The sequence below is a fragment of the Salmo trutta genome, chromosome 9 (assembly GCF_901001165.1).
Source record: "Salmo trutta chromosome 9, fSalTru1.1, whole genome shotgun sequence".
NCBI lineage: Eukaryota > Metazoa > Chordata > Actinopteri > Salmoniformes > Salmonidae > Salmo > Salmo trutta.
Window position 1 is genome coordinate 18,065,447 of NC_042965.1, and position 25,938 is coordinate 18,091,384.

General features: G+C 39.5%; 2 protein-coding genes across 2 annotated transcripts; both read left to right on the forward strand.

Annotated features, from left to right (window-relative positions):
- The first annotated feature begins 74 nt into the window (after positions 1 to 74).
- ddx51 (DEAD (Asp-Glu-Ala-Asp) box polypeptide 51) lies at positions 75 to 5,387 on the forward strand. The gene is made up of 16 exons (XM_029762794.1): positions 75 to 279; positions 446 to 786; positions 898 to 1,097; positions 1,200 to 1,350; positions 1,445 to 1,590; positions 1,667 to 1,738; positions 1,881 to 1,987; positions 2,151 to 2,259; positions 2,374 to 2,519; positions 2,702 to 2,879; positions 2,963 to 3,078; positions 3,176 to 3,292; positions 3,421 to 3,522; positions 3,773 to 3,836; positions 4,121 to 4,255; positions 4,391 to 5,387. The coding sequence occupies exons 1-16, from the start codon at positions 257 to 259 to the stop codon at positions 4,415 to 4,417; spliced, it is 2,034 nt and encodes a 677-aa protein (XP_029618654.1). The 5' UTR covers positions 75 to 256; the 3' UTR covers positions 4,418 to 5,387.
- Positions 5,388 to 6,580: 1,193 nt separating this feature from the next.
- Positions 6,581 to 11,507, forward strand: LOC115200080 (leucine-rich repeat transmembrane neuronal protein 4-like). Its single transcript, XM_029762795.1, has 2 exons — positions 6,581 to 6,998; positions 9,077 to 11,507. Exons 1-2 carry the CDS (start codon positions 6,995 to 6,997, stop codon positions 10,696 to 10,698), a joined length of 1,626 nt encoding a protein of 541 aa, XP_029618655.1. The 5' UTR covers positions 6,581 to 6,994; the 3' UTR covers positions 10,699 to 11,507.
- The last annotated feature ends 14,431 nt before the right edge of the window (positions 11,508 to 25,938 follow it).

A 25,938-nucleotide genomic window follows, 5' to 3' on the forward strand; every position in this document is an offset into this window, starting at 1 on the left:
AAGAAAACATTACCTCTTAATGTTTGAAAGTGGTCAACCCTTTTTTTGTCAACTCTTCTTCTGAACCTACTAACGTCATTTTAAAGCGACTTTAAACAGGAAGACACCTCCTTTCTCTAAATAGCTCTGTGAAAACACACACGTGTGAAACAGCAAAAAGGGTTTATATTATTGTGGTGGAATGGCTGCTAGATAACGTTACATTATTGAAGTTCTTGCCCACATCTCATTGTTTGCCCCTTTCAACATTTGAACAATGGCTCTGTTCCTTATTAATAGGTATGTTCACTGTTTGTTGTACGCTAGCGTTAGCTAGCTTCCTTAGTTCTTGATTGATATAGTCAGCTAGCTATGTAGTTATATTATGAAGTGTTTGTAAAGTGTAATTAAAGAGTGTTTATTGGGGACCTGAAACCAGGTACATTGACGACTATGTTTTTCACAGATACCTTGGGGATGAGGGAGATGATGGCTCGAGCAACGAATCTCGAGCCAAAGCGTTGTTGGCTAAGCTTCAGAGGAAGGCCAAAGTCAAGGAGCAACAGAGCTTGTCATGTCAAGAAGAATACCAGTCAAAAACAACAGTTGAGAGTGACAGGGGCACCTCGGTTAAGAAGAAAAGAAAAAACAAGGGAGGCAACCTCGATAAGACAAAACACCCAAAGAAGAGGAAAGAGCAAGTAAACCAGGATGTGTCCCCACCAGACCCTGAAGAACTTTCCGAGGGTGATAATGCACGAAAGAAGAAGGATACGAAAAAGATGCAACTGACAGAAAAGGACAAAGGTGTGTATCTATTATTTTATATCACACATATACAGTCGAAATGGTATAACATTCATAAGAATTTATTTTATATTAGTATTCCTTATTGTCTGTCTTTGCTTCTCTCCTTAGATGGGATGAAGCAGACATCTGTCCACAATAAGAATGGAAACCTGCAAGAGGCTGCTGCTGCTGACAAAACAGAGCTGCTAAAAAATGATGAAATGGTGGAGAAAATTCAGACTGATCAGTCAATACAAGACACAGAAACAAGTCCCTCTCAGACTGGTTTCACCATACTGGGAGGATTTGAGAAAAAGATAATTCAAAAGGTACCATTGTTTGGTGAAGTGCACTAGCGCATTGATATAACTTGTAGTGGGAAATGTCTTTACAGTATGTTCATGATACATTTTATATATTTAATATGTTAGGTACAAAGAGTCCTGCCCAAGTGGCTTGCTGAACCAGATGTAATCCAGAGAGACATTACAAGCAACCTAGTCCCCATCAGTGACGTCCCAGGAATTTGTACTAAACTCCAACGGAAACTTGAGAGCAATGGAATTCATCACCTCTTTCCAGGTTAGCAGGCATGAAGGATTGGAAGTTGAAATCTGTTTTGCTGTCACAATGTGGGAGGGGAAAGTACTCAACTTCTGTTGTTTCCCTTTTGCAGTACAAGCGGAGGTCATCCCAGCCATTTTAGAGAGTGTCTCTCATGGTCTATTGATTGGAAGAGGGGGCTACAAACCCAGAGACGTTTGTGTGTCTGCTCCAACGGGGAGTGGCAAGACTCTGGCATTTGTCATACCTGTTATTCAGGTATGAATTAAACCATTAACTATATATGTTTTTTTCATTAGATAAGTCATAATTTTCCATTTTTTTATGTCATTAGGCACTGATGGAGCGAGTTGTATGTAAAGTCCGGGTTTTGGCAGTGTTGCCCACCAAAGAGCTTGCACAGCAGGTAACTAGAGTCAAACCTTCAATCTCCATGATGGAGATAACTTGTGATTATTTTGGTTAGCTTGTAGTGGGAAATGTCTTTAATGTCTTATACTGTAATTCATACCTGAGCTTGAAAAATGTTTACATGTTTTCTCAAACAGGTTTGCAAAGTATTCAGTTCATATGCGGAGGGCAACAGCTTGAAAGTGGTCATGCTTGCTGGTCAAAAGTCCTTTGCTGCCGAGCAGGCATCGCTCTCAGAAAACAGGTAAAGACACATCAAGGTCTTTCTTCCTTGGTGGATAATGAATTATTATATTTGTTTAAGCTTAGTTTCCTTTCATTCAAAATAGTAATTTTTGCGTAAATAACACCACGATTTTAAATAGAAAATCGATCTGAAAGAAATACATATTTTGCTTGTTTTGCAGAGGTGGAATAAGCCACAGTTTGGCAGACATTGTTGTCGCAACCCCTGGGAGACTAGTTGATCACATCAATAAGAATGATGGTTTCAGTTTGGAACACCTCCGCTTCCTTGTGAGTCACTAATACTAGTACAATGTAATTTGTATTTTTATGGGTGTTATGACTAACAGTATTTCAATAAAGGATTCATATTTCATGATGGTCAATATCAAACCTTCTCTGCAGATCATTGATGAGGCAGACCGGATGATTGACAGCATGCACCAGTCTTGGCTCAGTCAGGTGACCAAGGCAGTTTACAGACCCAGGAGAGTTTCTGAAGCAGTCTCAATCTTCAAAAGGACAGAGCCTGCACCTATCACAGCAGCGAGGTAAGACCTCACTTCTCAGCATTCTTTCAGACAGTACTGGAAAATGCAGGACTGGAACTATGTGGTTTGTTTGTTAGTGAGAATACAAACTGTTCTGCACCTATGGGTTGTGTGCTTTCATACATTATTCTAGGGTATATGCATTTCAGTGATGTAATACATCTGTTTTTACTTTGTGACAGCTTGTCACCGCCGCAGATGCCTCTGCAGAAGCTCCTGTTCTCAGCCACACTGACTCAGAATCCAGAGAAGTTGCAGCAGCTAGGCCTGCATCAGCCCAGACTCTTCAGCTCTGTCCACAGTCAGTCAATGACCAACCCTGAGTCTCAAGAGAGGTTTAACTTCCCACAGGGCCTGACAGTAAGTTACAAAACATCCCAATTTTTAAAAACATAATTTCTCCTATATTCCAGAGCATTGTGCCATTATGGTTTCTTTTCTAGGAATACTATGTGCCCTGCACTCTGAGTAAGAAGCCCCTCCTCATCCTCCATTTCATATTGCGCCTGAAGTTTAGTCCCATTCTGTGCTTCACTAATTCCAGAGAAGCCACTCACAGGTTGGTGAATCTATACGGGTTTTCTCCTTACTGCATTATTGGATGAAGATTTACATGTCCACAGCAATTTGATTTTGCTCTCTGTTCTCTCTGACAGACTGTTCCTGCTAGTGCAGCTTTTTGGTGGAGTGCAGGCAGCTGAGTTCTCCTCACGACTCTCCCCCAATGACAGGAAGAGAACCCTCAAGGAATTTGAACAGGGAAAGATCCAACTGTAAGTATGAGTGTCTGTTAGCGGATAATTGAATATCCTATTTTCTTTGCCATTCTTTGCTCTCTCTCTCTCTCTCTCTCTTATTTATATATATATATATATATATATATAATATTTTTCTGTTCAAGTTTGATCAGCACTGATGCTGCTGCCAGAGGCATTGACATCAACGGTGTGAAATGTGTTGTGAACTACGATGCACCACAGTTCATCAGGACGTACATTCACCGGTAAGCTAGCTTATGTTTTATTTGACTGTTACACTTGTAACTGCATAGGTTGAATTGTATTTGTTGTAGCTTTTCTATGGAATGTTCATACAACAAAATAGGAAAACGTGTTCTAACAACATTTGGGCTACATACAACTATAAGTAAAAACAAAAGATGCATAGTTTGTCAATGTAAAGTACTACAAGGGACCCTTCAATGTATGCAATGTTCTTTTGCCTTTCTGTGCAACAACTTTTTGTTGGCACAGGGTTGGAAGAACTGCAAGAGCGGGAAAATCTGGACTGGCCTTCACATTTCTGTTGGGGGTACAGGTGAGATGGATGTATTTTTCAAACATAAGACACAAAGACCAATGACATATTTTCAATGTGTGGCCAAGGCTGAAATGATAGCATTGCAGAAAAGCAGTATTCTGTCAATTTCATTGCTCCTGCATAAAAAAAAATCACATTTCTATTTAAATAAATTTGAGTTTGGTTTAGTTGTGATTAAACTACCAGACAAGTTTTAATAGCTATAAAATTGCTGCTTTAGTTATAGATCTACAGTTCTTGTATGCTAATTCTGGTTGATGTTGGTCGTTGCTATTCTATAGGAGAAGAAATTTCTTCAGATGGTGAAGGATGCAGGCAGCCCTGGGATCCACAAACAGATAGTCATGCCTGGGAATCTGAAGAGCATGGAACCCCGCTATGAACAGACACTACTGGAGTTGGGGAATACCATAAAGGTAGTAGACTCGGATCACTGAAATTCAAACAAATGGCGTGAGGACAACTGTTGTCTGTTGTTCCAGCATTATCGTCATCATAGTCGCAAGTTGTCATTACTTTTAACAGTACATCTTTTTCTTTTTTTCCCCCAGGGTGAAAAGGCCAAGAAGCGCGTCTAACACAGTGACTTGAGTCAATATACTGTAAGATTGTTCCTTCTGTTGTGACAGGCAAAACCAGTGGTCAGCATGCACACAATATTTGGTTCCAGGTGCAGACTTTTGTGTGAAATGTTTGTTTTTCTTAAATAAATATGGGACATGTCAATTAATCTTTGTTTTTGATGAAACAATCCATTGGCTAGATGTTAAACACTGCTGAGCATTGCTAGCAGAGTTCACATGGCCCACTGTGAACAATGACCTGTTGCAAAATGATAGGCCCATGATGTCAATCCCCAGCACATTGTTTCCTTGGAAGTTGTGGGACCGTATGTTTTTGGTTTCACATTGGTTGTGGGAACAAAGCCATATGCTTCCTGACCGGTAACAATGTTTTTTAAATGTTCTGAGAACAGAAGTGAAAAATTACCTCTTTTAAAAAGGTTTATTTTTAGGTCGCAGGGAGGTTCGGAGAACATTTTACTTTGGTTCCTTGAAAGTTTTCCTGGGAGGTTTTGTTGATGCTTTGAAAAAAGAAATTCTACATTATTTTAATGACTCACTCAATGTTAAGCAAGTGGTCATGACTTTAACACTACTAGCTTATTTGGGGTTAACCTTTTTGAACTACAAGCACATTTAAAATGCATGGAAATGTATTTCCTTGGGCATTAATCATGCAGACACATTTCTTTCTTTTTTATTGTGACAAGGCATCAGTGAGATACAAACATATGATATTTTGTTCTCTATCCATGGAATTAGTCCACTGCGCCACCAGGAAGGAGCTAGCATGCCATGTTCTTTTTAGTCTATTCAAACAGACCCCATTTCATAGGAACCAAGCGCTCATTATGATCAGGTGTGGCCAATTAGTGGTCGTGGCCAACACACCTGAGCACACTTAACAAGATAAAGGACAGTTTTGTTGATGCTGAGACTGGATTGTATGTTTTTAAGTAACATTCTTAAAACGTTCTCTGAATATTACTCAAAGTTTCTTGTGGTTTTTATGGAAAGTTTTCTTAATGTTCTTAGATCAATTTGAGAACACAACTTTAAATAGAACAATGAGGAAACCTCTAATGAAACGTTATGCTGAAGTACTGAAATTCCCACAGAACGTTTTTTTTTTAAACATTCTCTGAACTTATGAGAACGTTCCCAATGTCGAACCAGTTGGAGAACATTCCTAGAACATTACCAACATTGAAATGAAATGTAACCCATGTTTGATTTTTTTTTTTTTTTTCTAGTTCCTTAAATGTGCTGAGAATATTCCAAAGCCAAGCAACTATCCTGCACTATTCACAGAAAGTTAAGGAAGGTTGTATGCAAATAACATAGGTCAACCATGCTCTCACCAAGCTCTAAGAAACATATGGTTCTCAGAACGTTATGTGCTAGCTGGGTAGGGACTTAAAAACAAAAATCCAATCTTATGTCTGTTTAATAAGAAATCACAAAAGGCCAAAATACTGAATTATTTCCTTTTATCCTGCCATCAGTTTGAACAGCACTGATCTGATTTCCCAAACACATTGAGGTATTAGGAGAGATTGTTCTCACTGTTATTGCTGACCTGGACATGATGTATGTTTGAAGGGTCCCCTGTAGTACTTTACAGTGACAAACTACATCTTTTGTTTTTACTTATAGTTGTATGTAGCCCAAATGTTGTTACAACACGTTTTCCTATTTTGTTGTGACGCTATTTATAGATACTGTGGGCAGTCGGCCTGCTATAGGCTACAACAGCGAAATTAGTCATTACATTTTTGATGTTTTAACCAGATTAGGGATGCCAGATTATGGAGGCTACTTTTTCTTACTTATGAAAATTCGTCATGAGTAAGGTAGCTTTTGTAAATAATTATAGATCGTTCATAAATCAGAGTATGTTGAAGAAATTTAATCTTTCAATAAATGCACAGTTTATCTATTTTACTAACTCGAATGTGACCGATTCTTATACAGTGAAATTATCTCTCAATTCAAAGGGCTTTATTGACATGGGAAACATGTTTACATTGGCAAATAAAGTGAAATAGATCACACAATTTAAATAAAAAATGAACAGTAAACATTACACTTAAAAAAGTTTCAAAGTAATAGAGACATTTCAAATGACATTATGTCTATGTCTCTCTCCCTCTCTTTTTGCGAGGCTGCATGCATGTGTATGTAGAGAGCGAGAAGGCGCAAGGTGTTGCAGTTGCACTTGGTTGTGCAATCCGACACGCCTGAACGGAATTGTTTATTGCGCATAGCCAGTATTTCCATTTTTTTGCCGCGTACGGGTGAAGTCACTACCAGTCCAGTAGGCTATTTAGGGATGAGTACATTATGATCTTCCGCGGATATATTGAACTGTTGGAACTGCTTACGTTCTAACTTGTCTTTTATTCTGTTTTAAAGTATTATTGTCAGTGATGTATACATTTAAGAGCATCTCTTGAAACTCACGAGGCAATTCATGCAATATTTTCAGTTTTCTAATGGTAGAGCAGGCGTGTGTCGAATGAAAGGAGTTAAATGAATTATTTGGACAGTTCCATGGTGCTGAAAGGATTGCTCGTATTTCACTAAGCAGCAATGGGTAAGTGACCACCAATGAAACCAATAAAGATACATATTTCTATTTCATGAAAGTTATGGCGCTTTGAAGCTTTGTTACATAAAACTCCTCGATGCTTGCTTTTCCTATGCAGTGTACAACCAGTATTGTATTATATTGGGTTTATAATGAGGGGTAGTTTGTCTTCTCTAAAACCCAACAAAAGATTGGTCACTGAGTAATATACCTGCCCTTTTATACACTGCTCAAAAAAATAAAGGGAACACTTAAACAACACAATGTAACTCCAAGTCAATCACACTTCTGTGAAATCAAACTGTCCACTTAGGAAGCAACAATGATTGACAATACATTTCACATGCTGTTGTGCAAATGGAATAGACAACAGGTGGAAATTATAGGCAATTAGCAAGACACCCCCAATAAAGGAGTGGTTCTGCAGGTGGGGACCACAGACCACTTCTCAGTTCCTATGCTTCCTGGCTGATGTTTTGGTCACTTTTGAATGCTGGCGGTGCTTTCACTCTAGTGGTAGCGTGAGACGCAGTCTACAACCCACACAAGTGGCTCAGGTAGTGCAGCTCATCCAGGATGGCACATCAATGCGAGCTGTGGCAAGAAGGTATGCTGTGTCTGTCAGCGTAGTGTCCAGAGCATGGAGGCGCTACCAGGAGACAGGCCAGTACATCAGGAGACGTGGAGGAGGCCGTAGGAGGGCAACAACCCAGCAGCAGGACCGCTACCTCTGCCTTTGTGCAAGGAGGAGCAGGAGGAGCACTGCCAGAGCCCTGCAAAATGACCTCCAGCAGGCCACAAATGTGCATGTGTCTGCTCAAACGGTCAGAAACAGACTCCATGAGGATGGTATGAGGGCCCGACATCCACAGGTGGGGGTTGTGCTTACAGCCCAACACCGTGCAGGACGTTTGGCATTTGCCAGAGAACACCAAGATTGGCAAATTCGCCACTGGCGCCCTGTGCTCTTCACAGATGAAAGCAGGTTCACACTGAGCACGTGACAGACGTGACAGAGTCTGGAGACGCCTTGGAGAACGTTTTGCTGCCTGCAACATCCTCCAGCATGACCGGTTTGGCGGTGGGTCAGTCATGGTGTGGGGTGGCATTTCTTTGGGGCCGCACAGCCCTCCATGTGCTCGCCAGAGGTAGCCTGACTGCCATTAGGTACCGAGATGAGATCCTCAGACCCCTTGTGAGACCATATGCTGGTGCGGTTGGCCCTGGGTTCCTCCTAATGCAAGACAATGCTAGACCTCATGTGGCTGGAATGTGTCAGCAGTTCCTGCAAGAGAAAGGCATTGATGCTATGGACTGGCCCGCCCGTTCCCCAGACCTGAATCCAATTGAGCACATCTGGGACATCATGTCTCGCTCCATCCACCAATGCCACGTTGCACCACAGACTGTCCAGGAGTTGGCGGATGCTTTAGTCCAGGTCTGGGAGGAGATCCCTCAGGAGACCATCCGCCACCTCATCAGGAGCATGCCCAGGCATTGTAGGGAGGTCATACAGGCACGTGGAGGCCACACACACTACTGAGCCTCATTCTGACTTGTTTTAAGGACATTACATCAAAGTTGGATCAGCCTGTAGTGTGGTTTTCCACTTTCATTTTGAGTGTGACTCCAAATCCAGACCTCCATGGGTTGATAAATTGGATTTCCATTGATTATTTTTGTGTGATTTTGTTGTCAGCACATTCAACTATGTAAAGAAAAAAGTATTTAATAAGATTATTTCATTCATTCAGATCTAGGATGTGTTATTTTAGTGTTCCCTTTATTTTTTTGAGCAGTATATATTTATGAATATGCATTATATATTATTGAGCTCATAAGTGGTATGAAATGTGAAAGTTATTCAGTGTCTGTTCTCTGCTGCTGTGCATTTGTCTTAGAAAGACCCATCACCCATAGTTGACAGGATTTTCACTTCACAGAATGCCACAAAAAAAAAAAAAAAACATCTGCCTGAAATATCAATCAATCTGTCATGGACATTGCACAGTGACAGGGCACACATATTGAAATGGAGGTGTGCTTTGGTAGCCCCATGAACTCAAATCTCTTCTCATCTACAGGTTCCCTTGTGTGGGATAGGCATCTTTTATGTGTTCTTCTCCTGTCATCTTTTCTTCTGCTGCTCAGCAAGGGGGAGAGGATGTGCCCAGCAAGTTGTCGCTGTGAAGGGAAGATTGTTTATTGCGAGTCTGGCATCTTTCAAGACATCCCAGAAAACATCTCTACTGGATGCCAGGGTTTGTCCCTGCGCTACAACAGCCTACTGACTCTGCTGCCTTACCAATTCGCTCATCTCAACCAGCTCATCTGGCTTTACCTGGACCACAATTCCATCACCGCCATAGATAGCTTAGCCTTTCAGGGTGTGCGTAGGCTCAAAGAACTGATTCTCAGCTCTAACAAAATTCCACTTCTACAAAATAAGACTTTCAATGCTGTACCAAACCTGCGCAATCTTGATTTGTCCTACAACCAGCTACAGTCTCTGCAGCCAGGTCATTTCTATGGTCTGCGTAAGCTCCAAAACCTTCACCTACGATCCAATGGTCTCAACAGGATACCTGTACGCACTTTCCTGGAGTGTCGCAACCTGGAGTTCCTGGACCTGGGTTACAATCACCTACGCACCCTCACCCGCACCACCTTCTTGGGGCTGTTCAAGTTGAAAGAGCTTCATCTGGAGCATAATCAATTTTCAAGGATACATTTTTTTATTTTTACACGCCTTAACAATCTACAGGTCCTCTACTTGCAATGGAACCGCATACGAGCCATCAATCAGGGCCTGCCTTGGATCTGGCATACGCTGCAAAAATTAGACCTCTCAGGAAATGACATTCAGATCTTGGACCCAGCTGTTTTCCAGTGTATGCCGAACTTACAGATACTCAATCTTGAATCCAACAAGCTGAGCAACGTGTCTCAGGACACGGTTTCAGCCTGGGTCTCCATTACCACCGTCAGCTTGGTGGGTAACGCCTGGGACTGCAGCCCTACTATCTGCCCCCTGGTGACCTGGCTGAAGAACTTCAGAGGCTCAAAGGACATCAACATGATATGCAGCAGCCCCAAGTCAGTTCAGGGAGACAGAGTAATCGACATAGTGAGGAACTACACAATCTGTGTGGACATATCCGTTGTAGACCAAACCACAGCTATGAGCATGAGGCAAACCACAGCCTTAGTTGTGGTCACCAAAAAGCCCACCACACCTCTCTCTGCCACGACCACAATAACCCAAGGTCTACCTGCATCAACTGTACAAAGACTCACTCCACAATCTGTCTCTCCCATTGTGACAGACAAAGACACAACAGAGTCCATACTCATGACCTCCATCTCTCCAGAATCCTCCTCATTTTTCCCAGAACTAGAGTTTGAGCATATGGCCTTCCATAAAATCATTGCAGGCAGTGTAGCCCTATTTCTGTCTGTGTCATTGATCCTGCTGGTAATTTATGTCTCGTGGAGGCGCTACCCCAATAGCATGAGGCAGCTGCAGCAGCACTCAGTCAACCACAAGCGCAGAAAAAAGGCCCGGAAGCAGGAGCTTAACCTTAACTCTCAGTTGCAAGAGTATTATTTGACTTACCATTCAAACTCTGAGACCATGGATGCATTGGTAAATGAGACAAGGGCCTGCCCCTGCACGATCTCAGGATCCAGGGAATGTGAGGTATGATCTGTCAAGTCCATCCTAAAAACGCACTCTGCCTGGGGGTCAGAGGTAAATGTTTTCCACAGGGATGCACCGTAAACCTCTTTAGTGAATGGAGACTGAGTTAAACTTCCATCCTCTGACTCTGTTCTTACTGTTGTTTTAAATTAAAGTTATCCATCCTAAAAATGCACTTTACAGCTGCTTGGGAGTCAGAGCTAAATGTTTTCCACAGGGATGCACTGTACAGATCACCGTGTGCATGGTGACTGACGACTTACATCCTCTGTTTGACTCTTGTTATTGTTGTTTTAAATGAACATTATCACATTAAGAACAAATTGATCGGATGAATTAATCCTGTTTGTAAATATAAACCTAAACCTACTTTCTCTCAGCAGGAAAAAAATGCTGCAGCAACAGGAAATGTGTGGATTATAATTAATGGCCATTTTTGTAGGGGTTGATAAATTTTTCCTTAGGACAAATCAAGTTTTAAGTTAGTAATAATAAACGTTAGAAGCCTTTTTAAGCCTTGAATACACTAGAAATGTGCATTTCCTGCAGTGCAGGAAAATTCTCAGCAACAAAAGAGGGATCAAATTGAGATGGCACATCTGTATCTGCTGTTGATTACAAATTACCCCACTTTTCACCTTTCTTATCCTTGAGTAATATTGAGATCTTCGTGTTAATACTTGTATACAAGTAACTGATAGACTTTATGTGTAGTCTTTTCCAATATTTAGCTCTTGTTCATTTTATGGAATTATGGTAACTGTATGTGAAATTGAATTATGTCATTAAACTTGTGAATGGTAGTTGCTAAATAATGGGTGTCAAACATGATTACGTTATTTTGTCCTGTTTTTAGTCTTCTTACTGGCATGCAATATACCAAAAAAAGCCAACAGCATTAGTGTGCTTTCTATTGAGGCACTTCACCATGACATAAAACATGGTGTAACAAGACAATTTCAAATTTTATGAAAAATGCATAAAAGTTTGTATCCTGTCTGATTCAGCACCTGGGACAAATGTTTTATGGATGTGTGGGGTATACCAGCCCACTAAGGCTGTGACAAATGCAGCCATGTAGGATTCACAGGGTAGAGTTCTATCTAGGCTCTATGGAAGTGTATATTTCCATTTAGATTGTATTTACATTTCACATTACAGATTTTCTTGTCCTTATCCTTATAATAGTTGCTCATTGTTCCAGAGCACTATAGCTGTCTGAATATCTGTTTCTCTCAGGCTTTTAAAAGCATGTGTTCGTTTATGATCTCAATGACATTGAAATGTTTGCTTCAAGATGCAGAATCACTGAATTGCATTCACTTGATCACTATTATGCTTTTAACAGAGGTCTTAGTTTAAGGGAATATTTATTTCCCCAGATCACACGTGTTCTCAAGGATAGATGCTATGTATCTAAAAGAGTGAATATCATATATTTTACAAATAGTCAAAATAGGTGATGTTTGGCTAAACTACTACTTATGAGGAGAACACTCATACTTCCTCTGAGGCAGCTTGATATTGTCTAAAAATGGAGCCGTGCTCTTTTAAAGTAGCGTGGGCCAAATCACTCCTAGCTGTGGAAGCAGTTTAATTAAATGTCTTGCTCAGTATGATTTTTAGACCAATACAATTGTTGTACAGGAAATGGCTATGTTTATTAATTGCATGTTTTTGATTCAGTTGCATAAAAACTCATATGGAAGCAGGCGTGCTTTTTGTGGAATATTAGATATCGATTAAGGATGGAGTTATAAAATGTTCACTGTAAAAATTGCCATAACTATTCATCATTGCTTGTATATGTACAGAAGTACAGTACCAGTCAAAAGTTTGGACACACCTACTCATTCAAGGGTTTTTCTTTATTTTTACTATTATCTATGTTGTAGAATAATAGTGAAGACCTCAAAACTATGAAATAACACATATGGAATCATGTAGTAACCAAAAAAGTGTTAAACAAATCGAAATATATTTTATATTTGATATTCTTCAAAGTAGCCACCCTTAGCCTTGATGACAGCTTTGCACACTCTTGGCATTCTCTCAATCAGCTTCATGAGGTAGTCACCTGGAATGCATTTCAATTAACAGGTGTGCCTTCTTAAAAGTGAATTTGTGGAATTTCTTTCCTTCTTAATGCATTTGAGCCAATCACTTGTGTTGTGACAAGTGCCACCCAAATCTTTTATTTGGTAAAAGACCAAGTCCATATTATGCAAGAACAACTCAAATAAGCATAGAGAAATGACAGTCCATCATTACTTTAAGACATGAATGTCAGTCATGCGGAAAATTCAAGAACTTTTCAAGGTTCTTCAAGTACAGTTGGAAAAACCATCAAGCTCTATGATGAAACTGGCTCTCATGAGGACCGCCACAGAAAAGGAAGACCCAGAGTTACCTCTGCAGCAGAAGATACATTTAATTAGAGTTACCAGCCTCAGATTGCAGCGCAAATAAATGCTTCACAGAGTTCAAGTAACAGACAAATCTCAACATCAACTGTTCAGAGGAGACTGCGTGAATCAGGCCTTCATGGTCAAATTGCTGCAAAGAAACCACTACTAAAGGACACCAATAAGAAAAAGAGACTTGATTGGGCCATGAAACATGAGCAATGGACATTAGACCAGTAGAAATCTGTCCACTGGTCTTGTGAGTCAAAATTGAGATTTTTGGTTCCAACCGCAGTGTCTTTGTGAGACACAGAGTAGGTGAACAGATGATCTCTGCATGTGATGTTCCCACCGTGAAACATGGAGGAGGAGGTGTGATGGTGTGGGGGTGCTTTGCTGGTGACACTGTCTGTGATTTATTTAGAATTCGAGGCACACTTAACCAGCATGGCTACCACAGCATTCTGCAGCGATACGCCATCACATCTGGTTTGCGCTTAGTGGGACTATAATTTGTTTTTCAACAGGACAATGACCCAACACACCTCCAGGCTGTGTAAGGGCTATTTGACCAAGAAGGAGAGTGATTGAGTGCTGCATTAGATGACCTAGCCTCCACAATCACCTGACCTCAACCCAATTAAGATGGTTTGGGATGAGTTGGACCGCAAAGTGAAGGAAAAGCAGCCAATGAATGCTCAGCATATGTGGGAACTCCTACAAGACTGTTGGAAAAGCATTCCTCGTGAAGCTGGTTGAGAGAATACCAAGAGTGAGCAAAGCTGTCATCAAGGCAAAGGGTGGCTACTTCGAAGAATCTAAAATACATTTGTTTAACTTTTTTTTTGTTACTACATGATTCCAAATGTGTTATTTCATAGTTTTGATGTCTTCACTGTTATTCTACAATGTAGAAAATAGTAAAAATAAAGAAAAACCCTTGAATAAGTAGGTCTGTCCAAACGTTTGACTGGTGCTGTATGTTGCGTAGCTATATGAGTTGGGACAATGACAATATCAGATACTGTCAATAGTAAAAACGAAGCGTGAATGGACATACTGGTTGTCAACTTATGTTTAGGCAGAGTAGGCATTGTATGCCAGTACACCAATTTGACTAAACCATTCATATTACAGATACTGTCATCTGCACTATAGAAAGAAACTGTAAGACTGAGTAACTTGGCAACATGCCCCTCCATTACCATTCACTGTATTCTGTGATTGTCCTCTTTTCTCTCCCTCTACTGGCAAATGCCTAAGTTAGCTCTCTCCATGCAGTGTCTGTTTGTGTTGGTGTGGGAGGGCCGTGTGTTCCTGCTGTGTAACAGGCAAGGGAAAGAACAGGGGCAACAGCCACTCAGCAAACATGGTCCCAAGGGTCAGGGCACTTTTGCTATTAGAAAAATGCCACCCACCTCCGTCTGTCTTCCCCTCTCCTCCTCCCTCCCTAGTCACTCCATACAGTCAACTCCCTCAACAGAAAGGAAAATAAATTAAAGTGGGCAAGGAGGCATGTGTGCATGTGTTAAGCCAGACAGGATTAGGGGAATTTGGTGCCAGCGTTCAAAAGCTATTTACATCGGTGAGCTATCCTATCTAATCAGAAAGGGGTGGAATTCAGTCACAGTCTTCAATTGAGGATAATAATCCACTGTGTATTATCATCATTCAACTGGTCCTTAACTAGAAACATGCCATTTCTCAGACTTGGAGACTCTCCTCATGTGTGTTGTTGTGTATAGGCTGGTATAAGCAGCTACTTGACAGCTTGGTGTGTATAGAGTGTAATATTCATAGTGATCACTGCTCTTGAGGCCAACAGAGAAAGTTATAACAATCTAACCACAGCTTACTCATACTAAACAGCATGTCTATACAGAAACGTCATATAGTGAAATATGGCAGGAGGGGGATGTGTCCATGGCCATCATGTGATGTAAAGTGAATGCAAACAAACATTGAGAATGGTTGATGTCCATTTGATTTCAAAAGGATTTATGTGCCCCATCACTTATTTCACTTTCTCAGTATGAGTCATGACGAGGAGGTACTGCTGGCAGCAAGATTTATATACCCATTTATTATGCTTTCAGCTGCTGCATTTATGATGAATTCCTATTTGGAATACAAATGTGCCTTCGTATGTGTAGAAAAGAGCAATGTTGTAATTATGTGCATTTTAATCTGCCTTTTTAAAATTCTGATAGATGAAACATGGTTTACATTGTCTTGAAAACTCGAGATGGTTATAGCACTGTATGGCTGCTATATCTGGGAAAGGAGGCAGTGAAGAGAACAATCTGAGGTTCATGAGTTAGGTGTTTTACTGTAGATGGGAAACAATCATTGATGCACAGTTAACCTATGCTAGCTATGATTTGCAATTTTAGTAAACTACAGTATCTGCTTAAATGATCCAGGCTGTACTGCAATAAGCCTATATAGATTTTTCCTTCTTCCTCTTTGTATTACTGATTGTGTAGAGCTGGTGTTGAACATGTCAAATTAATTACCCTAGACAATACCCTGTTAAAAGGCAGAATGTATTGTCTTCAGTGTCAAAAACATTCATTCACAGCCTCCAACTTGTGAATCCAAAATCTTATAGATAGAGCTTTGAATTTACACTTGGGGCAAATGCATGGAGCAACATCATGCCTCCTGGTCACTTCTGTGGCATTCACCACTCCAGAGGTTGGAAATGAACATTCTCCACTTGTCATAAGGATTAGATCAAGGTGCAGCGGGAACGTGTATACTCATCTTCTTTATTTTTATTAAAAGAAGTAAAAACAAAAGAAACACGTATACAAAACAACAAATGCCACTAAACAGTCCTGTCATGTGCACAAACACAAAACAGGAGACAACTACCCACAAATCCCATAGAAAAAAACACCCCTCTTAAATAAGACCTTCAATTAGAAGCAACGAGGAGCAGCTGCTTCCAATTGAAGGTCAACCCCATTAACTAAACATAGAAATAGAAAGACTAGAACTAACATAGAAATAAACTAACAAGAACATAGCCCAACAAACCCCGAAAAACTCTAAACAAACACCCCTCTTACATAGGAACATAGCCCAACAAACCCCGAACCACATAAAACAAACACCCCCTGCCACGTCCTGACCAAACTGCAATAACAAATAACCCCTTATACTGGTCAGGACGTGACACCACTGACGCACTGTATGTGCAGCACAGAGGCCCCGCTTCTGGTCCAGTGGATCTTCATCTCGCTGTTTCTTTTTGAATTGGGCCAAGCATTGTTTTTGGTTGCGGTTGTTATTTTTTTACGTGTTAATGGGATTTCAAGTGAACAGGACACCCTGATTCCCCACTTTCTTATTTTCCGAAATAGTGACTTACATTTCATTGAGACTACCTCCCTGATTTGAAGACAGACAACATGATTCAGTCCTACAGCCTCGCCTTCTCTCCCATCTCGTTATGAACTGTGTATTGTTCGGGGCGGCAGGTAGCCTAGTGGTTAGAGTGTTGGACTAGTAACCGAAAGGCTGCGAGATTGAATCCCCGAGCTGACAAGGTAAAAATCTGTCGTTCTACCCCTGAACAAGGCAGTTAACCCACTGTTCCTAGGGCATCATTGAAAATAAGAATTTGTTCTTAACTTACTTGCCTAGTTAAATAAATGAAAAAATTGTTGTGGCTTTTTTTATGTTCAGGGGCGGAGACAGGGTTTCTATCACCAGGTCTGAAAGTGTATCATTTAAGTAATTCCTAATTGGACGACACAGGTGTTGTTAGTACAACCATGATCAGGGTAGCAAGCATGAAGTAAATTACCACATACAAATCTTGAAAAATTAGTGTAAGATAACCATCCCTCTTGTGAAATTATCCCCTAAATTTGTCATTTATTAAAGCACAAGGTTTTGTTTGATCAATTTGATTTCATTATGAAATTATGAAATCAATATACACCCACCATCCAGTAAATATAATGCATAGTCCGTGTCAGACCTGGGCAGAAAATAGTTGTATTTTGTAGTTTATTTGAAAATACCAACTTTTCAAATACCCGAGGTAGTCGAATATAGTTTATATAGAGTTTCTTTCTTTTATATAGAGTTTCTAGGCAACTAGTTTCTTTCATATTCAAATACAGGTCTCAGAAAAACAACTAATATTTGCAAGTATTTAGAATACCTCTCAGAAAATCGAATAATATTTGAAAACAAAAAAATATATATATATTTGATGGCTGCCAGAACCAAAAACTTCAACAGTTAGTTGAATTAGTCAAAATATACTATCAATAGCAAATGGTTTGGAGGGCTCTCAGATGTGAATATAGCCTGTAATGAAATTCACAAGGGACATGGAATCACCTCAACATTAGAGTAGACCACTTTTGCAGCTTCAAAATAACTAACAAATATATTTTAATAATTAGTGAGACATAAGGTAAAGCTTTACATCCAGTTCTTATACATGTGTAGTAACTTTGTGATTATTACAATAGCAACATTGTCGGTACATAGGACTTTGGAAATTGCTTTATAATTCCATAATAATGGAGTTATTACATAAGTGGAATAAGGAAGTCACTATTCCTCGTGTACAGAAGTTACAAAAATGCAATTACCAAAGTATTATGTGACAACATGCTAATAAAATGTTGCTCCTAAAGTAATTACAGTTTTACTACACAGGCACAAGAACAGTTTAATGTTAAGTGTTACTGAGAATGCTAACATTAACAAAATATGGCTATTAAGTGTCAGAAGGAAACTCAAAATCCAACTGCCTTCTTGAATCAACAATAGCCACGGTAGGTGGACAATCACGTTAGTTTGTATTTTGAGTAAACTATCCCTTTAAAGATGGTATAGTGTGTGTTTGAAACATGAACACTTCCCCTCAGATGGACAAAGAGGTTCAAAGTAAATTTTGCTAGGCAACCAACTTGCTGTTTGCAATGTTTGAAATGACTTTGTCCAGTATTTTCAGGTATCATACAATTATTGCAGATCAAGTATAACTGTCAGATATATTGACATACATTGGTATAGGAGATTGTGTTCTATTCATTTAACATTAGTTGAAGGCAGCCAATCAAATGTTTTTGAAAAGCAGTCACTTCCTGAGATCTGTATTCAAATATATTTTTAAAGTAGTTGCTTTCTCAGATCTGTATTTAAATAGTTATAGTCACCTCCAAAGAAACTCTTTGTTCTCCCCCCAAAAAACTTTCCACAAAGCATAGTTAAATCATGCATAGTTAAAACTATAGTTACAATTTGTTTTGGATTTATTCATACCTGTATAGCATTTTTATATTATGATTTCACAATTTGCTCATTTCCATCAAGTCTACACTTATTGTAACGACAAGGACAATGTCATCATCTATGACACAGTATGACAAAATAGCAAAAGATTAAAGTGTAATAAAAGAAAATACACCAACTTGTTGACAAGATCGTCGAGATGGCTACATTCATAGAACAACTTCGTGCAAATTCCTTGGTATTTTCCCATTTTTAATGTGCTCACTGACTGTCATGATTTGATCATGTGTGCGGTCATGTAGAAAGTAAAGTTGTCATAGCAAATTATACACTTAGGTTAAAGAATAATACTGATGGGCCATTCATTAGGCTTTATTATATGAAATGTCAGAGAAAAGAAGTGGCTGATTTTTTTATCTATTTATTTAACCTTTATTTAACTTGGCAAGTCAATTCAGAACACATTTTTATTTACAATGACGGCTTACCCCGGCCAAACACTGACCCGGACAACGCTGGGCCAATTGTGAGCCGCCCTATGGAACTCCCAATCACGAACGGTTGTAATACAGCCTGGAATTGAAGCAGGGTCTGTAGTGACGCCTCTAGCACTGAGATGCAGTGCCTTTAGACCACTGCACCAATCGGGAGTCCCCCGATTTAAGTTTTTAAAGAGACGCACGTCGATATCAATTCTTTATGAACCATGTCTGCAGTAAAATGTTTGATTCCACCCTCCCAATAAGATTGTATCTGTCAGCCAGCCATGTAACTAAAGACCCAGCTCAATTTGATGGAATTAGTATTGTTGTATTTAGACGGCAGCATCAAGGCTTGCTCTCTTTTGTTATACTTTTGAATGAAAATGCCTTGTGAATGGACTGAAATTCATGATGCAATCTCTTTCTCTGAGCAACTATATAAGAATAGAAAAATATCATTGAAAAACAATTGCATACATATAGCTCAGTATTTGAATTATTTATTTTGTATTATTTTATTCTTTTTTGCTCATCTTTATAAAGGGTGCATACATTTTTTTACCTGACTGTACCTGAAAGAAAATCACATGTTTTCAGAAAGTATTCACACCCCCTGACTTTTTCCATATTTTGTTGTGTGATAAAGTGGGATTAAAATGGATTGAATTATCATTTTTGTCCACGATCTACACAAAATGCTCTGTAATGTCATAGTGGAAGAAAAATTCCAACAATTGTGAAATAAAACACTAATATACAGTATCTTGATTAGATACGTATTCAACCCCCTGAGTCAATACATGTTAGAATCACCTTTGGTAGCGATGACGGGTCAGGTCTTTCTGGTAAGCCTTTAAGAGCATTCCCGCAACTGGATTGTGCAACATTTGCCCATTATTCTTTTCAACATTTTTAAAGCTCTGTCAAATTGATTGTTGATCATTACTAAACAACCATTTTCATCTCTTGCCATAGATTTTTAAGCAGATTTAAGTCAAAACTGTAACTCAGCCCCTCAGGAACATTCACTGTCTTCTTGGTAAGCTACTCCAGCGTAGATTTGGCCTTGTGTTTTAGGTTATTGTCCTGCTGAAAGGTGAAGTCATCTCCCACTGTCTGGTGGAAAGCAGACTGAACTAGGTTTTTGCCTGTGCTTAGCTCAATTTAGTTCATTTTGTTTATCCTGAAAAATGCAGTTTTCTCCCATCACAGCCCAAAATAAGACTTTGAAATTCAGGACAAAAAGTAATTTGCTTTTCCAAAATGTTTGCAGTATTACTTTAGAGATTTGTTGCAAAAAGGATGCATGTTCTGAAATATTTGTTATTCTGTACAGGCTTCCTTCTTTTCCCTCTATCAATTAGGTTAGTATTGTGTAGTAACTACAATGTTGTTGATCCGTCCTCTGTTTTCTCCTATCACAGCTGTTTTAAAGTCACCATTGGCCTCATGGTGAAATCCCTGAGTGGTTTCCCTCCTCTCCGGCAGCTGAGTTAGGAAGGACGCCTGTATCTTTGTAGTGACTGGATGTTTTGATATATCATCCAAAGTGTAATTAATAATTTCACCATGCTTAAAGGGATATTCATTGTCTGCTTTTTCTTTTACCCATCTTCCAATAGGTGCCCTTCTTTGCGAGGCATTGGAAAACCTCCCTGGTCTTTGAAGTAGAATCTGTGTTTGAAATTCACTGCTCAACTGAGGGACCATACAGAAAATTGAATGAGTGGGGTACAGAAATGAGGTAGTCATTCAAAAATCATGATAAACACTATTATTGCACACAGAGTGAGTCCATGCAACTTATTATGTGATTTGTTAAGCAAATCTTTACTCCTGAACTTATTTAGGCTTGCCATAACAAAGGGGTTGAACACTTATTGACTCAAGACATTTCAGCTTTTCATTTGTTATTAATTTGTAAAAATCTCTAAAAACATAATTACACTTTTACATTATGGGATTTGTGTGTAGGCCAGTGTAACGTTCGTCGTCGGGTGACGAGGAAGCGGACCAAAACGCAGCTGGGAGCGAACACATGTTTATTCTTTACACTGAATTAAACACGTACACAAAATCAAGAAAATGCCGATACGTTACTTGCTCAAAAAACAAAGAGACAACACCCCACAAACAGCGTGGGGAAAACAGCAACTTAAATGTGATCCCAATCAGAGACAATTAGCGACAGCTGTCTCTGATTGGGAATCGACAGAACCCAACATAGAAATAACCCACCTAGAGCCAACACAAGGCTAAAACGTAAACATAAAACAAACCAAGGAAAAATACCCAACATGACACACCCTGACCCAAAATACCCGAGTTCACCTGGTCAGGGCGTGACAGCCAGTAACCAAAAAAAACGTAATTGAATAAATATTTTATTCAGGCTGTAACACAACACAATCTGGAAAAGTCAAGAGGTGTGAATACTTTCTGAGGGCACTGTATATGGCTTTAGCAGAGTCATACAGTGCCTTGCAAAAGTATTCATCATCGTTTTCCCTTTTTTATTGCATTACAACCTGTAATTTAAATGGATTTTTATTTGAATTTCATGTAATGGACATACGGTACACAAAATAGTCCAAATTAATTCAAAACATTACTTGCTTCAAAAAATTCAAATAAATGTAAAATGCAAAAGTGGTGCATGCATGTGTATTCACCCCCTTTGCTATGAAGACCCTAAATAAGATCTGGTGAAACCAATTACATAATTAGTTCAATAAAGTCCACCTGTGTACAATGTAAGTGTCACATGATCTGTCACATGATCTCAGTATATATACACCTGTTCTGAAAGGCCCCAGAGTCTGCAACACCACTAAGCAAGGGGCACTACCAAGCAAGCGGCACCATGAAGAACAAGGAGCTCTGCAAACAGGTTAGGGACAAAGTTGTGGAGAATTACAGATCAGGGGTGGGTTATAAAAAAATATCAGGAACTTTGAACATCCCACGGAGTACCATTAAATCCATTATTAAAAAATGGAAAGAATATGGCACCACAATAAACCTGCTAAGAGAGGGACGCCCACCAAAACTCACAGACCAGGCAAGGAGGGCATTAATCAGAGAGGCAACAAACAGACCAAAGATAACCCTGAAGGAGCTGCAAAGCTCCACAGCGGAGATTGGAGTATCTGTCCAAAGGACCACTTTAAGCCGTACACTCCACAGAGCTGGGCTTTACGTAAGAGTGGCCAGGAAAAAAGCCATTGCTTAAAGAATGAAATAAGCAAACACGTTTGGTGTTCGCCAGAAGGCATGTGGGAGACTCCCCAAACATATGAAAGAAGGTACTCTGGTCAGATGTAGCTTTTTGGCATCAAGGAAAATGCTATGTCTGGTGAAAATCCGACACCTCTCATCACCCCGAGAACACCAAACCCACAGTGAAGCATGATGGTGGCAGCATCATGCTGTGGGGATGTTTTTCATCGGCATGGACTTTGAAACTGGTCATAATTTGTTGGAATGATGGATGGGGCTAAATACAGGGACATTCTTGAGGGAAACCTGTTTCAGTCTTCCAGAGATTTGAGACTGGGACAGAGTTTCACCTTCCAGCAGGACAATGACCCTAAGCATACTGCTAAAGCAACACTCAAGTGGTTTAAATGTGTTGGAATGAGCTAGACCTCAATCCAATTGAGAATCTGTGGTATGACTTAAAGATTGCTGTACACCAGTGGAACCCATCCAACTTGAAGGAGCTGGAGCAGTTTTGCCTTGAAGAATGGGCAAAAATCCCAGTGGCTAGATGTGCCAAGCTAATAGAGACATACCCAAAAGACTTGCAGCTGTAATTGCTGCAAAAGGTGGCTCTACAAAGTGTTGACTTTGGGGGGGTGTATAGTTATGCACGCTCAAGTTTTCCGTTTTTTTGTCTTATTCCTTGTTTGTTTCACAATAAAACATATTTAGCATCTTCAAAGTGGTAGGCATGTTGTGTAAATCAAATGATACAAACCCCCAAAAAATCAATTTTATTTCCAGGTTGTAAGGCAACAAAATAGGAAAAATGCCAAGGGGGTGAATACTTTCGCAAGTCACTGTACTCAAAGTTTAAAGCAAGCTCTATATAATATGGAATTTACACTGTAATATCCTTTATTTACATGGTTGTAACATTTTATAAAATAGTAGGGCATCTTACTCAACATTGTTCTATTCAAATTATTCTTAATTTGTAATTATGTAACATTTCAATTACTTTTAGTTTGTTTTGTTGGGATTGCCATAATGGTACAAATCTAAAATCCATCCAGTAAATATTCACACATTTGGAAGCCCTGTCAACCAAGCACAGAGCACTAGACTCGACAAAATGCTAAATTGATTTAGAAAACTGTAATTACTCTTGATGAAAATTGCCTTAATTAATTTTGTCGTACATTGTCACTGTATGTTGTTTACACACTGAAAGTAATTATACGGCACAACAGAATAGATTGAGAATACACAAAAGAGTTATTAAAGAAAATAAATATCCTCATTTTATAATCCTTTAGACACCCATGAAAAGCAAGTGACAGTTTTATACTGTTTCAAATATTTAATATTTAGTTTGGAATAAAATAGATTTCTGCATTCTCAATTACAATAACAAGAAGACTATGGATACATATGAATTATTTAGTTTGTGTTGGAGCATAAACAGTTTTACATTATGCAACATGAGCTGCATTCAATAACATAGAGCCACTTTCATATTCAGTTGTTGCCAGATGTCCCACATTAGTTGCCAGTGGTCAATGACAACCAGAGCATTTTAGCTAGAAATAGGAAACAAAATGCCTTTTGTAAACGAGAAGTAAAGAGGAATGTACTTATTTACTGAGCCAACCATTTTACACGATTAAAAAACTGTCCACTTTTCAACATACTCCCTCAAATCTGTGGTATTTTGTATCTTGGAAATGGACAGCCATGGTATTTTGTATCTTGGAAATGGACAGCCAGGGTATTTTGTATCTTGGAAATGGACAGCCATGGTATTTTGTATCTTGGAAATGTGAGCTTAAAACAGTTGGAGAAAGTCATGTGAAGTTGTTTATCAGAAAGTGGCAGCCCTTACATTCTTCCCCTTCTCTTCTCCTAGCAGGGCTTGGGAGACTACAATCTCCATGGACCCTCCCTCTCTGCCAAACTATAGTGCCTTTGGCAGACTAAGCATACCCTCTTGGATTATGGTGTCCACCATCTCAGCTCAAATACTGTAGCTGGAGGCAATGTGTGTGTGTGTGTGTGTGTGTGTGTGTGTGTGTGTGTGTGTGTGTGTGTGTGTGTGTGTGTGTGTGTGTGTGTGTGTGTGTGTGTGTGAATGCATGTTTGTGTTGTTTTTGTGTTTATTTGGATGTGTGTAGAAATAGAAGAAGAGAAAGAGAAATATTGGCAACTAATTTCAAGGCAGAGCTTTTTTGTCAGAGGTCATCATATCTTGTGAGCATACTGCATACTGTATGCTTATGATGGGTGTTGATTTTTACAACCATGCGGCTGAATGTTGAAATACTGTTCTTACACAAAAAGTTATGGAACATAAAATGCATGAACAGTAGGAAGGTTCTTGCATTTGTGTTCACTGCCATCTTTGATGATTTAATAAATAAATATTGATGAAGTTGTGTGAGGTAAACATTTTTAGAGGGCAAATAGACTAGAGGTCTGTAAGATATAACCATCCTGAATAGATGCAAAACCAGGCCAGTGAAGTGAAAAACTATCCATAGGGGAGAATGGAGTGGTCCATATGGTATGTCTTTTAAGATTTGGGACTTTTACTTATTCCAAATTACCACAACTTTCCAATTTCTGTCCTTCGTGACTTGTCTGGGCAGGATAAGGCTTGGCACATATTCTCGGTAAAGCTCAGAGTAATCTCATTTGATGAGATAAAAACAACTCAATCGATGTCCATGCAGTCCTTAAAACACAAAGGAAGCAATTTATTGGCACAGATAAACACTATTTGTATTTCAGCCCCTTATTCAATGTACCTTCTCTTATCTTGTTAAATTCTCCTGGCATAGCTGAATACATAGGTGCAATGAGATTATCCTTCAAAATACATCAATCAACAACAAGCATTACATGTTGCAAAATAGTTTGTATCTTTCAGAAGAAGCCTAAACTCTCCTTCTCCTCTACATAACCTGCCTTCACCCTCTTTCCTCTACTCACCCCCTCCTCTTCCTTATCCTCAATCAGGAGCATCAGGGAGAGGGAACAAACAACTTAAATAATTTAAAGAGAACAGCTTAGAATGAAGGGGAGAACGTGTTAGGAGTTAAGACATCAATATCAGGTCTGATATTTTAGTGGCTGTGGAGGAGCAACGACTTAATTTCCCACTTCCCCTGCATTGTGGCAGGGAATTCTAAAGCTTATGATCAGTCCTCAAATCAGATCCAGTGACCTTTATGAAAAGACTTGAATAGGCACACATGATGACTGATACTGAAGTACACATACTTTGTGATTGTGAAAGCCAACTGGATATCAACATGATCAGGATTAGTGTGTCTAGAGCAGGGACTAGTAATCCACCATCTATTGAGGCTTATTGTTCCATGTTGTTTACTTCAGCATTCCTGTCCCTGTCATACTATGCTGTGTACAGCTGGTCCTGGGTTTAATATGCAATGCTCCCCTTTGCTGCAGCTGTCTGTGCCTCTGAGATAAAGAAGTCACGGAGAGGGAAAGGAGCCCTGAGCTTGTACTTGGCTGCTGATAATTGGTTTTATAATGTGGCCACATGGATACCACACAGTGTGGGGGCACAAAATGAGTCACCATGCCTGGAAAGGAGACAACTGTCATCATGCAGGAGAATTAGCTCCACAGAGAGAAGGTTGAGGTGAGAGGGATGATGATAGACAGCCGACAAGACAATGATGCTGCTTCTGTGTATATTAGAGCATAATTGTAGGTAAAATGGCTCCCGGGACTAGCTTATAATTAGGGCAGTAAAGTGGTCCCTTGATAATGCCAATTTGCAACTCACAGGAAAAGAAATATCTCGAAAACAAATCATCGCTGCCAGAGGTTACATTTAATTGAGAGGGTTTGAATACACAGATATGAGC

Coding starts and splice junctions, on each gene's coding strand:
- ddx51 (XM_029762794.1), top strand. CDS start 257: ATGGCTCTGTTCCTTATTAATAG. Junction 1,098..1,199: donor AGAAAAAGATAATTCAAAAG/GTACCATTGTTT, acceptor TTAATATGTTAG/GTACAAAGAGTCCTGCCCAA. Junction 3,079..3,175: donor TCCAGAGAAGCCACTCACAG/GTTGGTGAATCT, acceptor TCTCTCTGACAG/ACTGTTCCTGCTAGTGCAGC.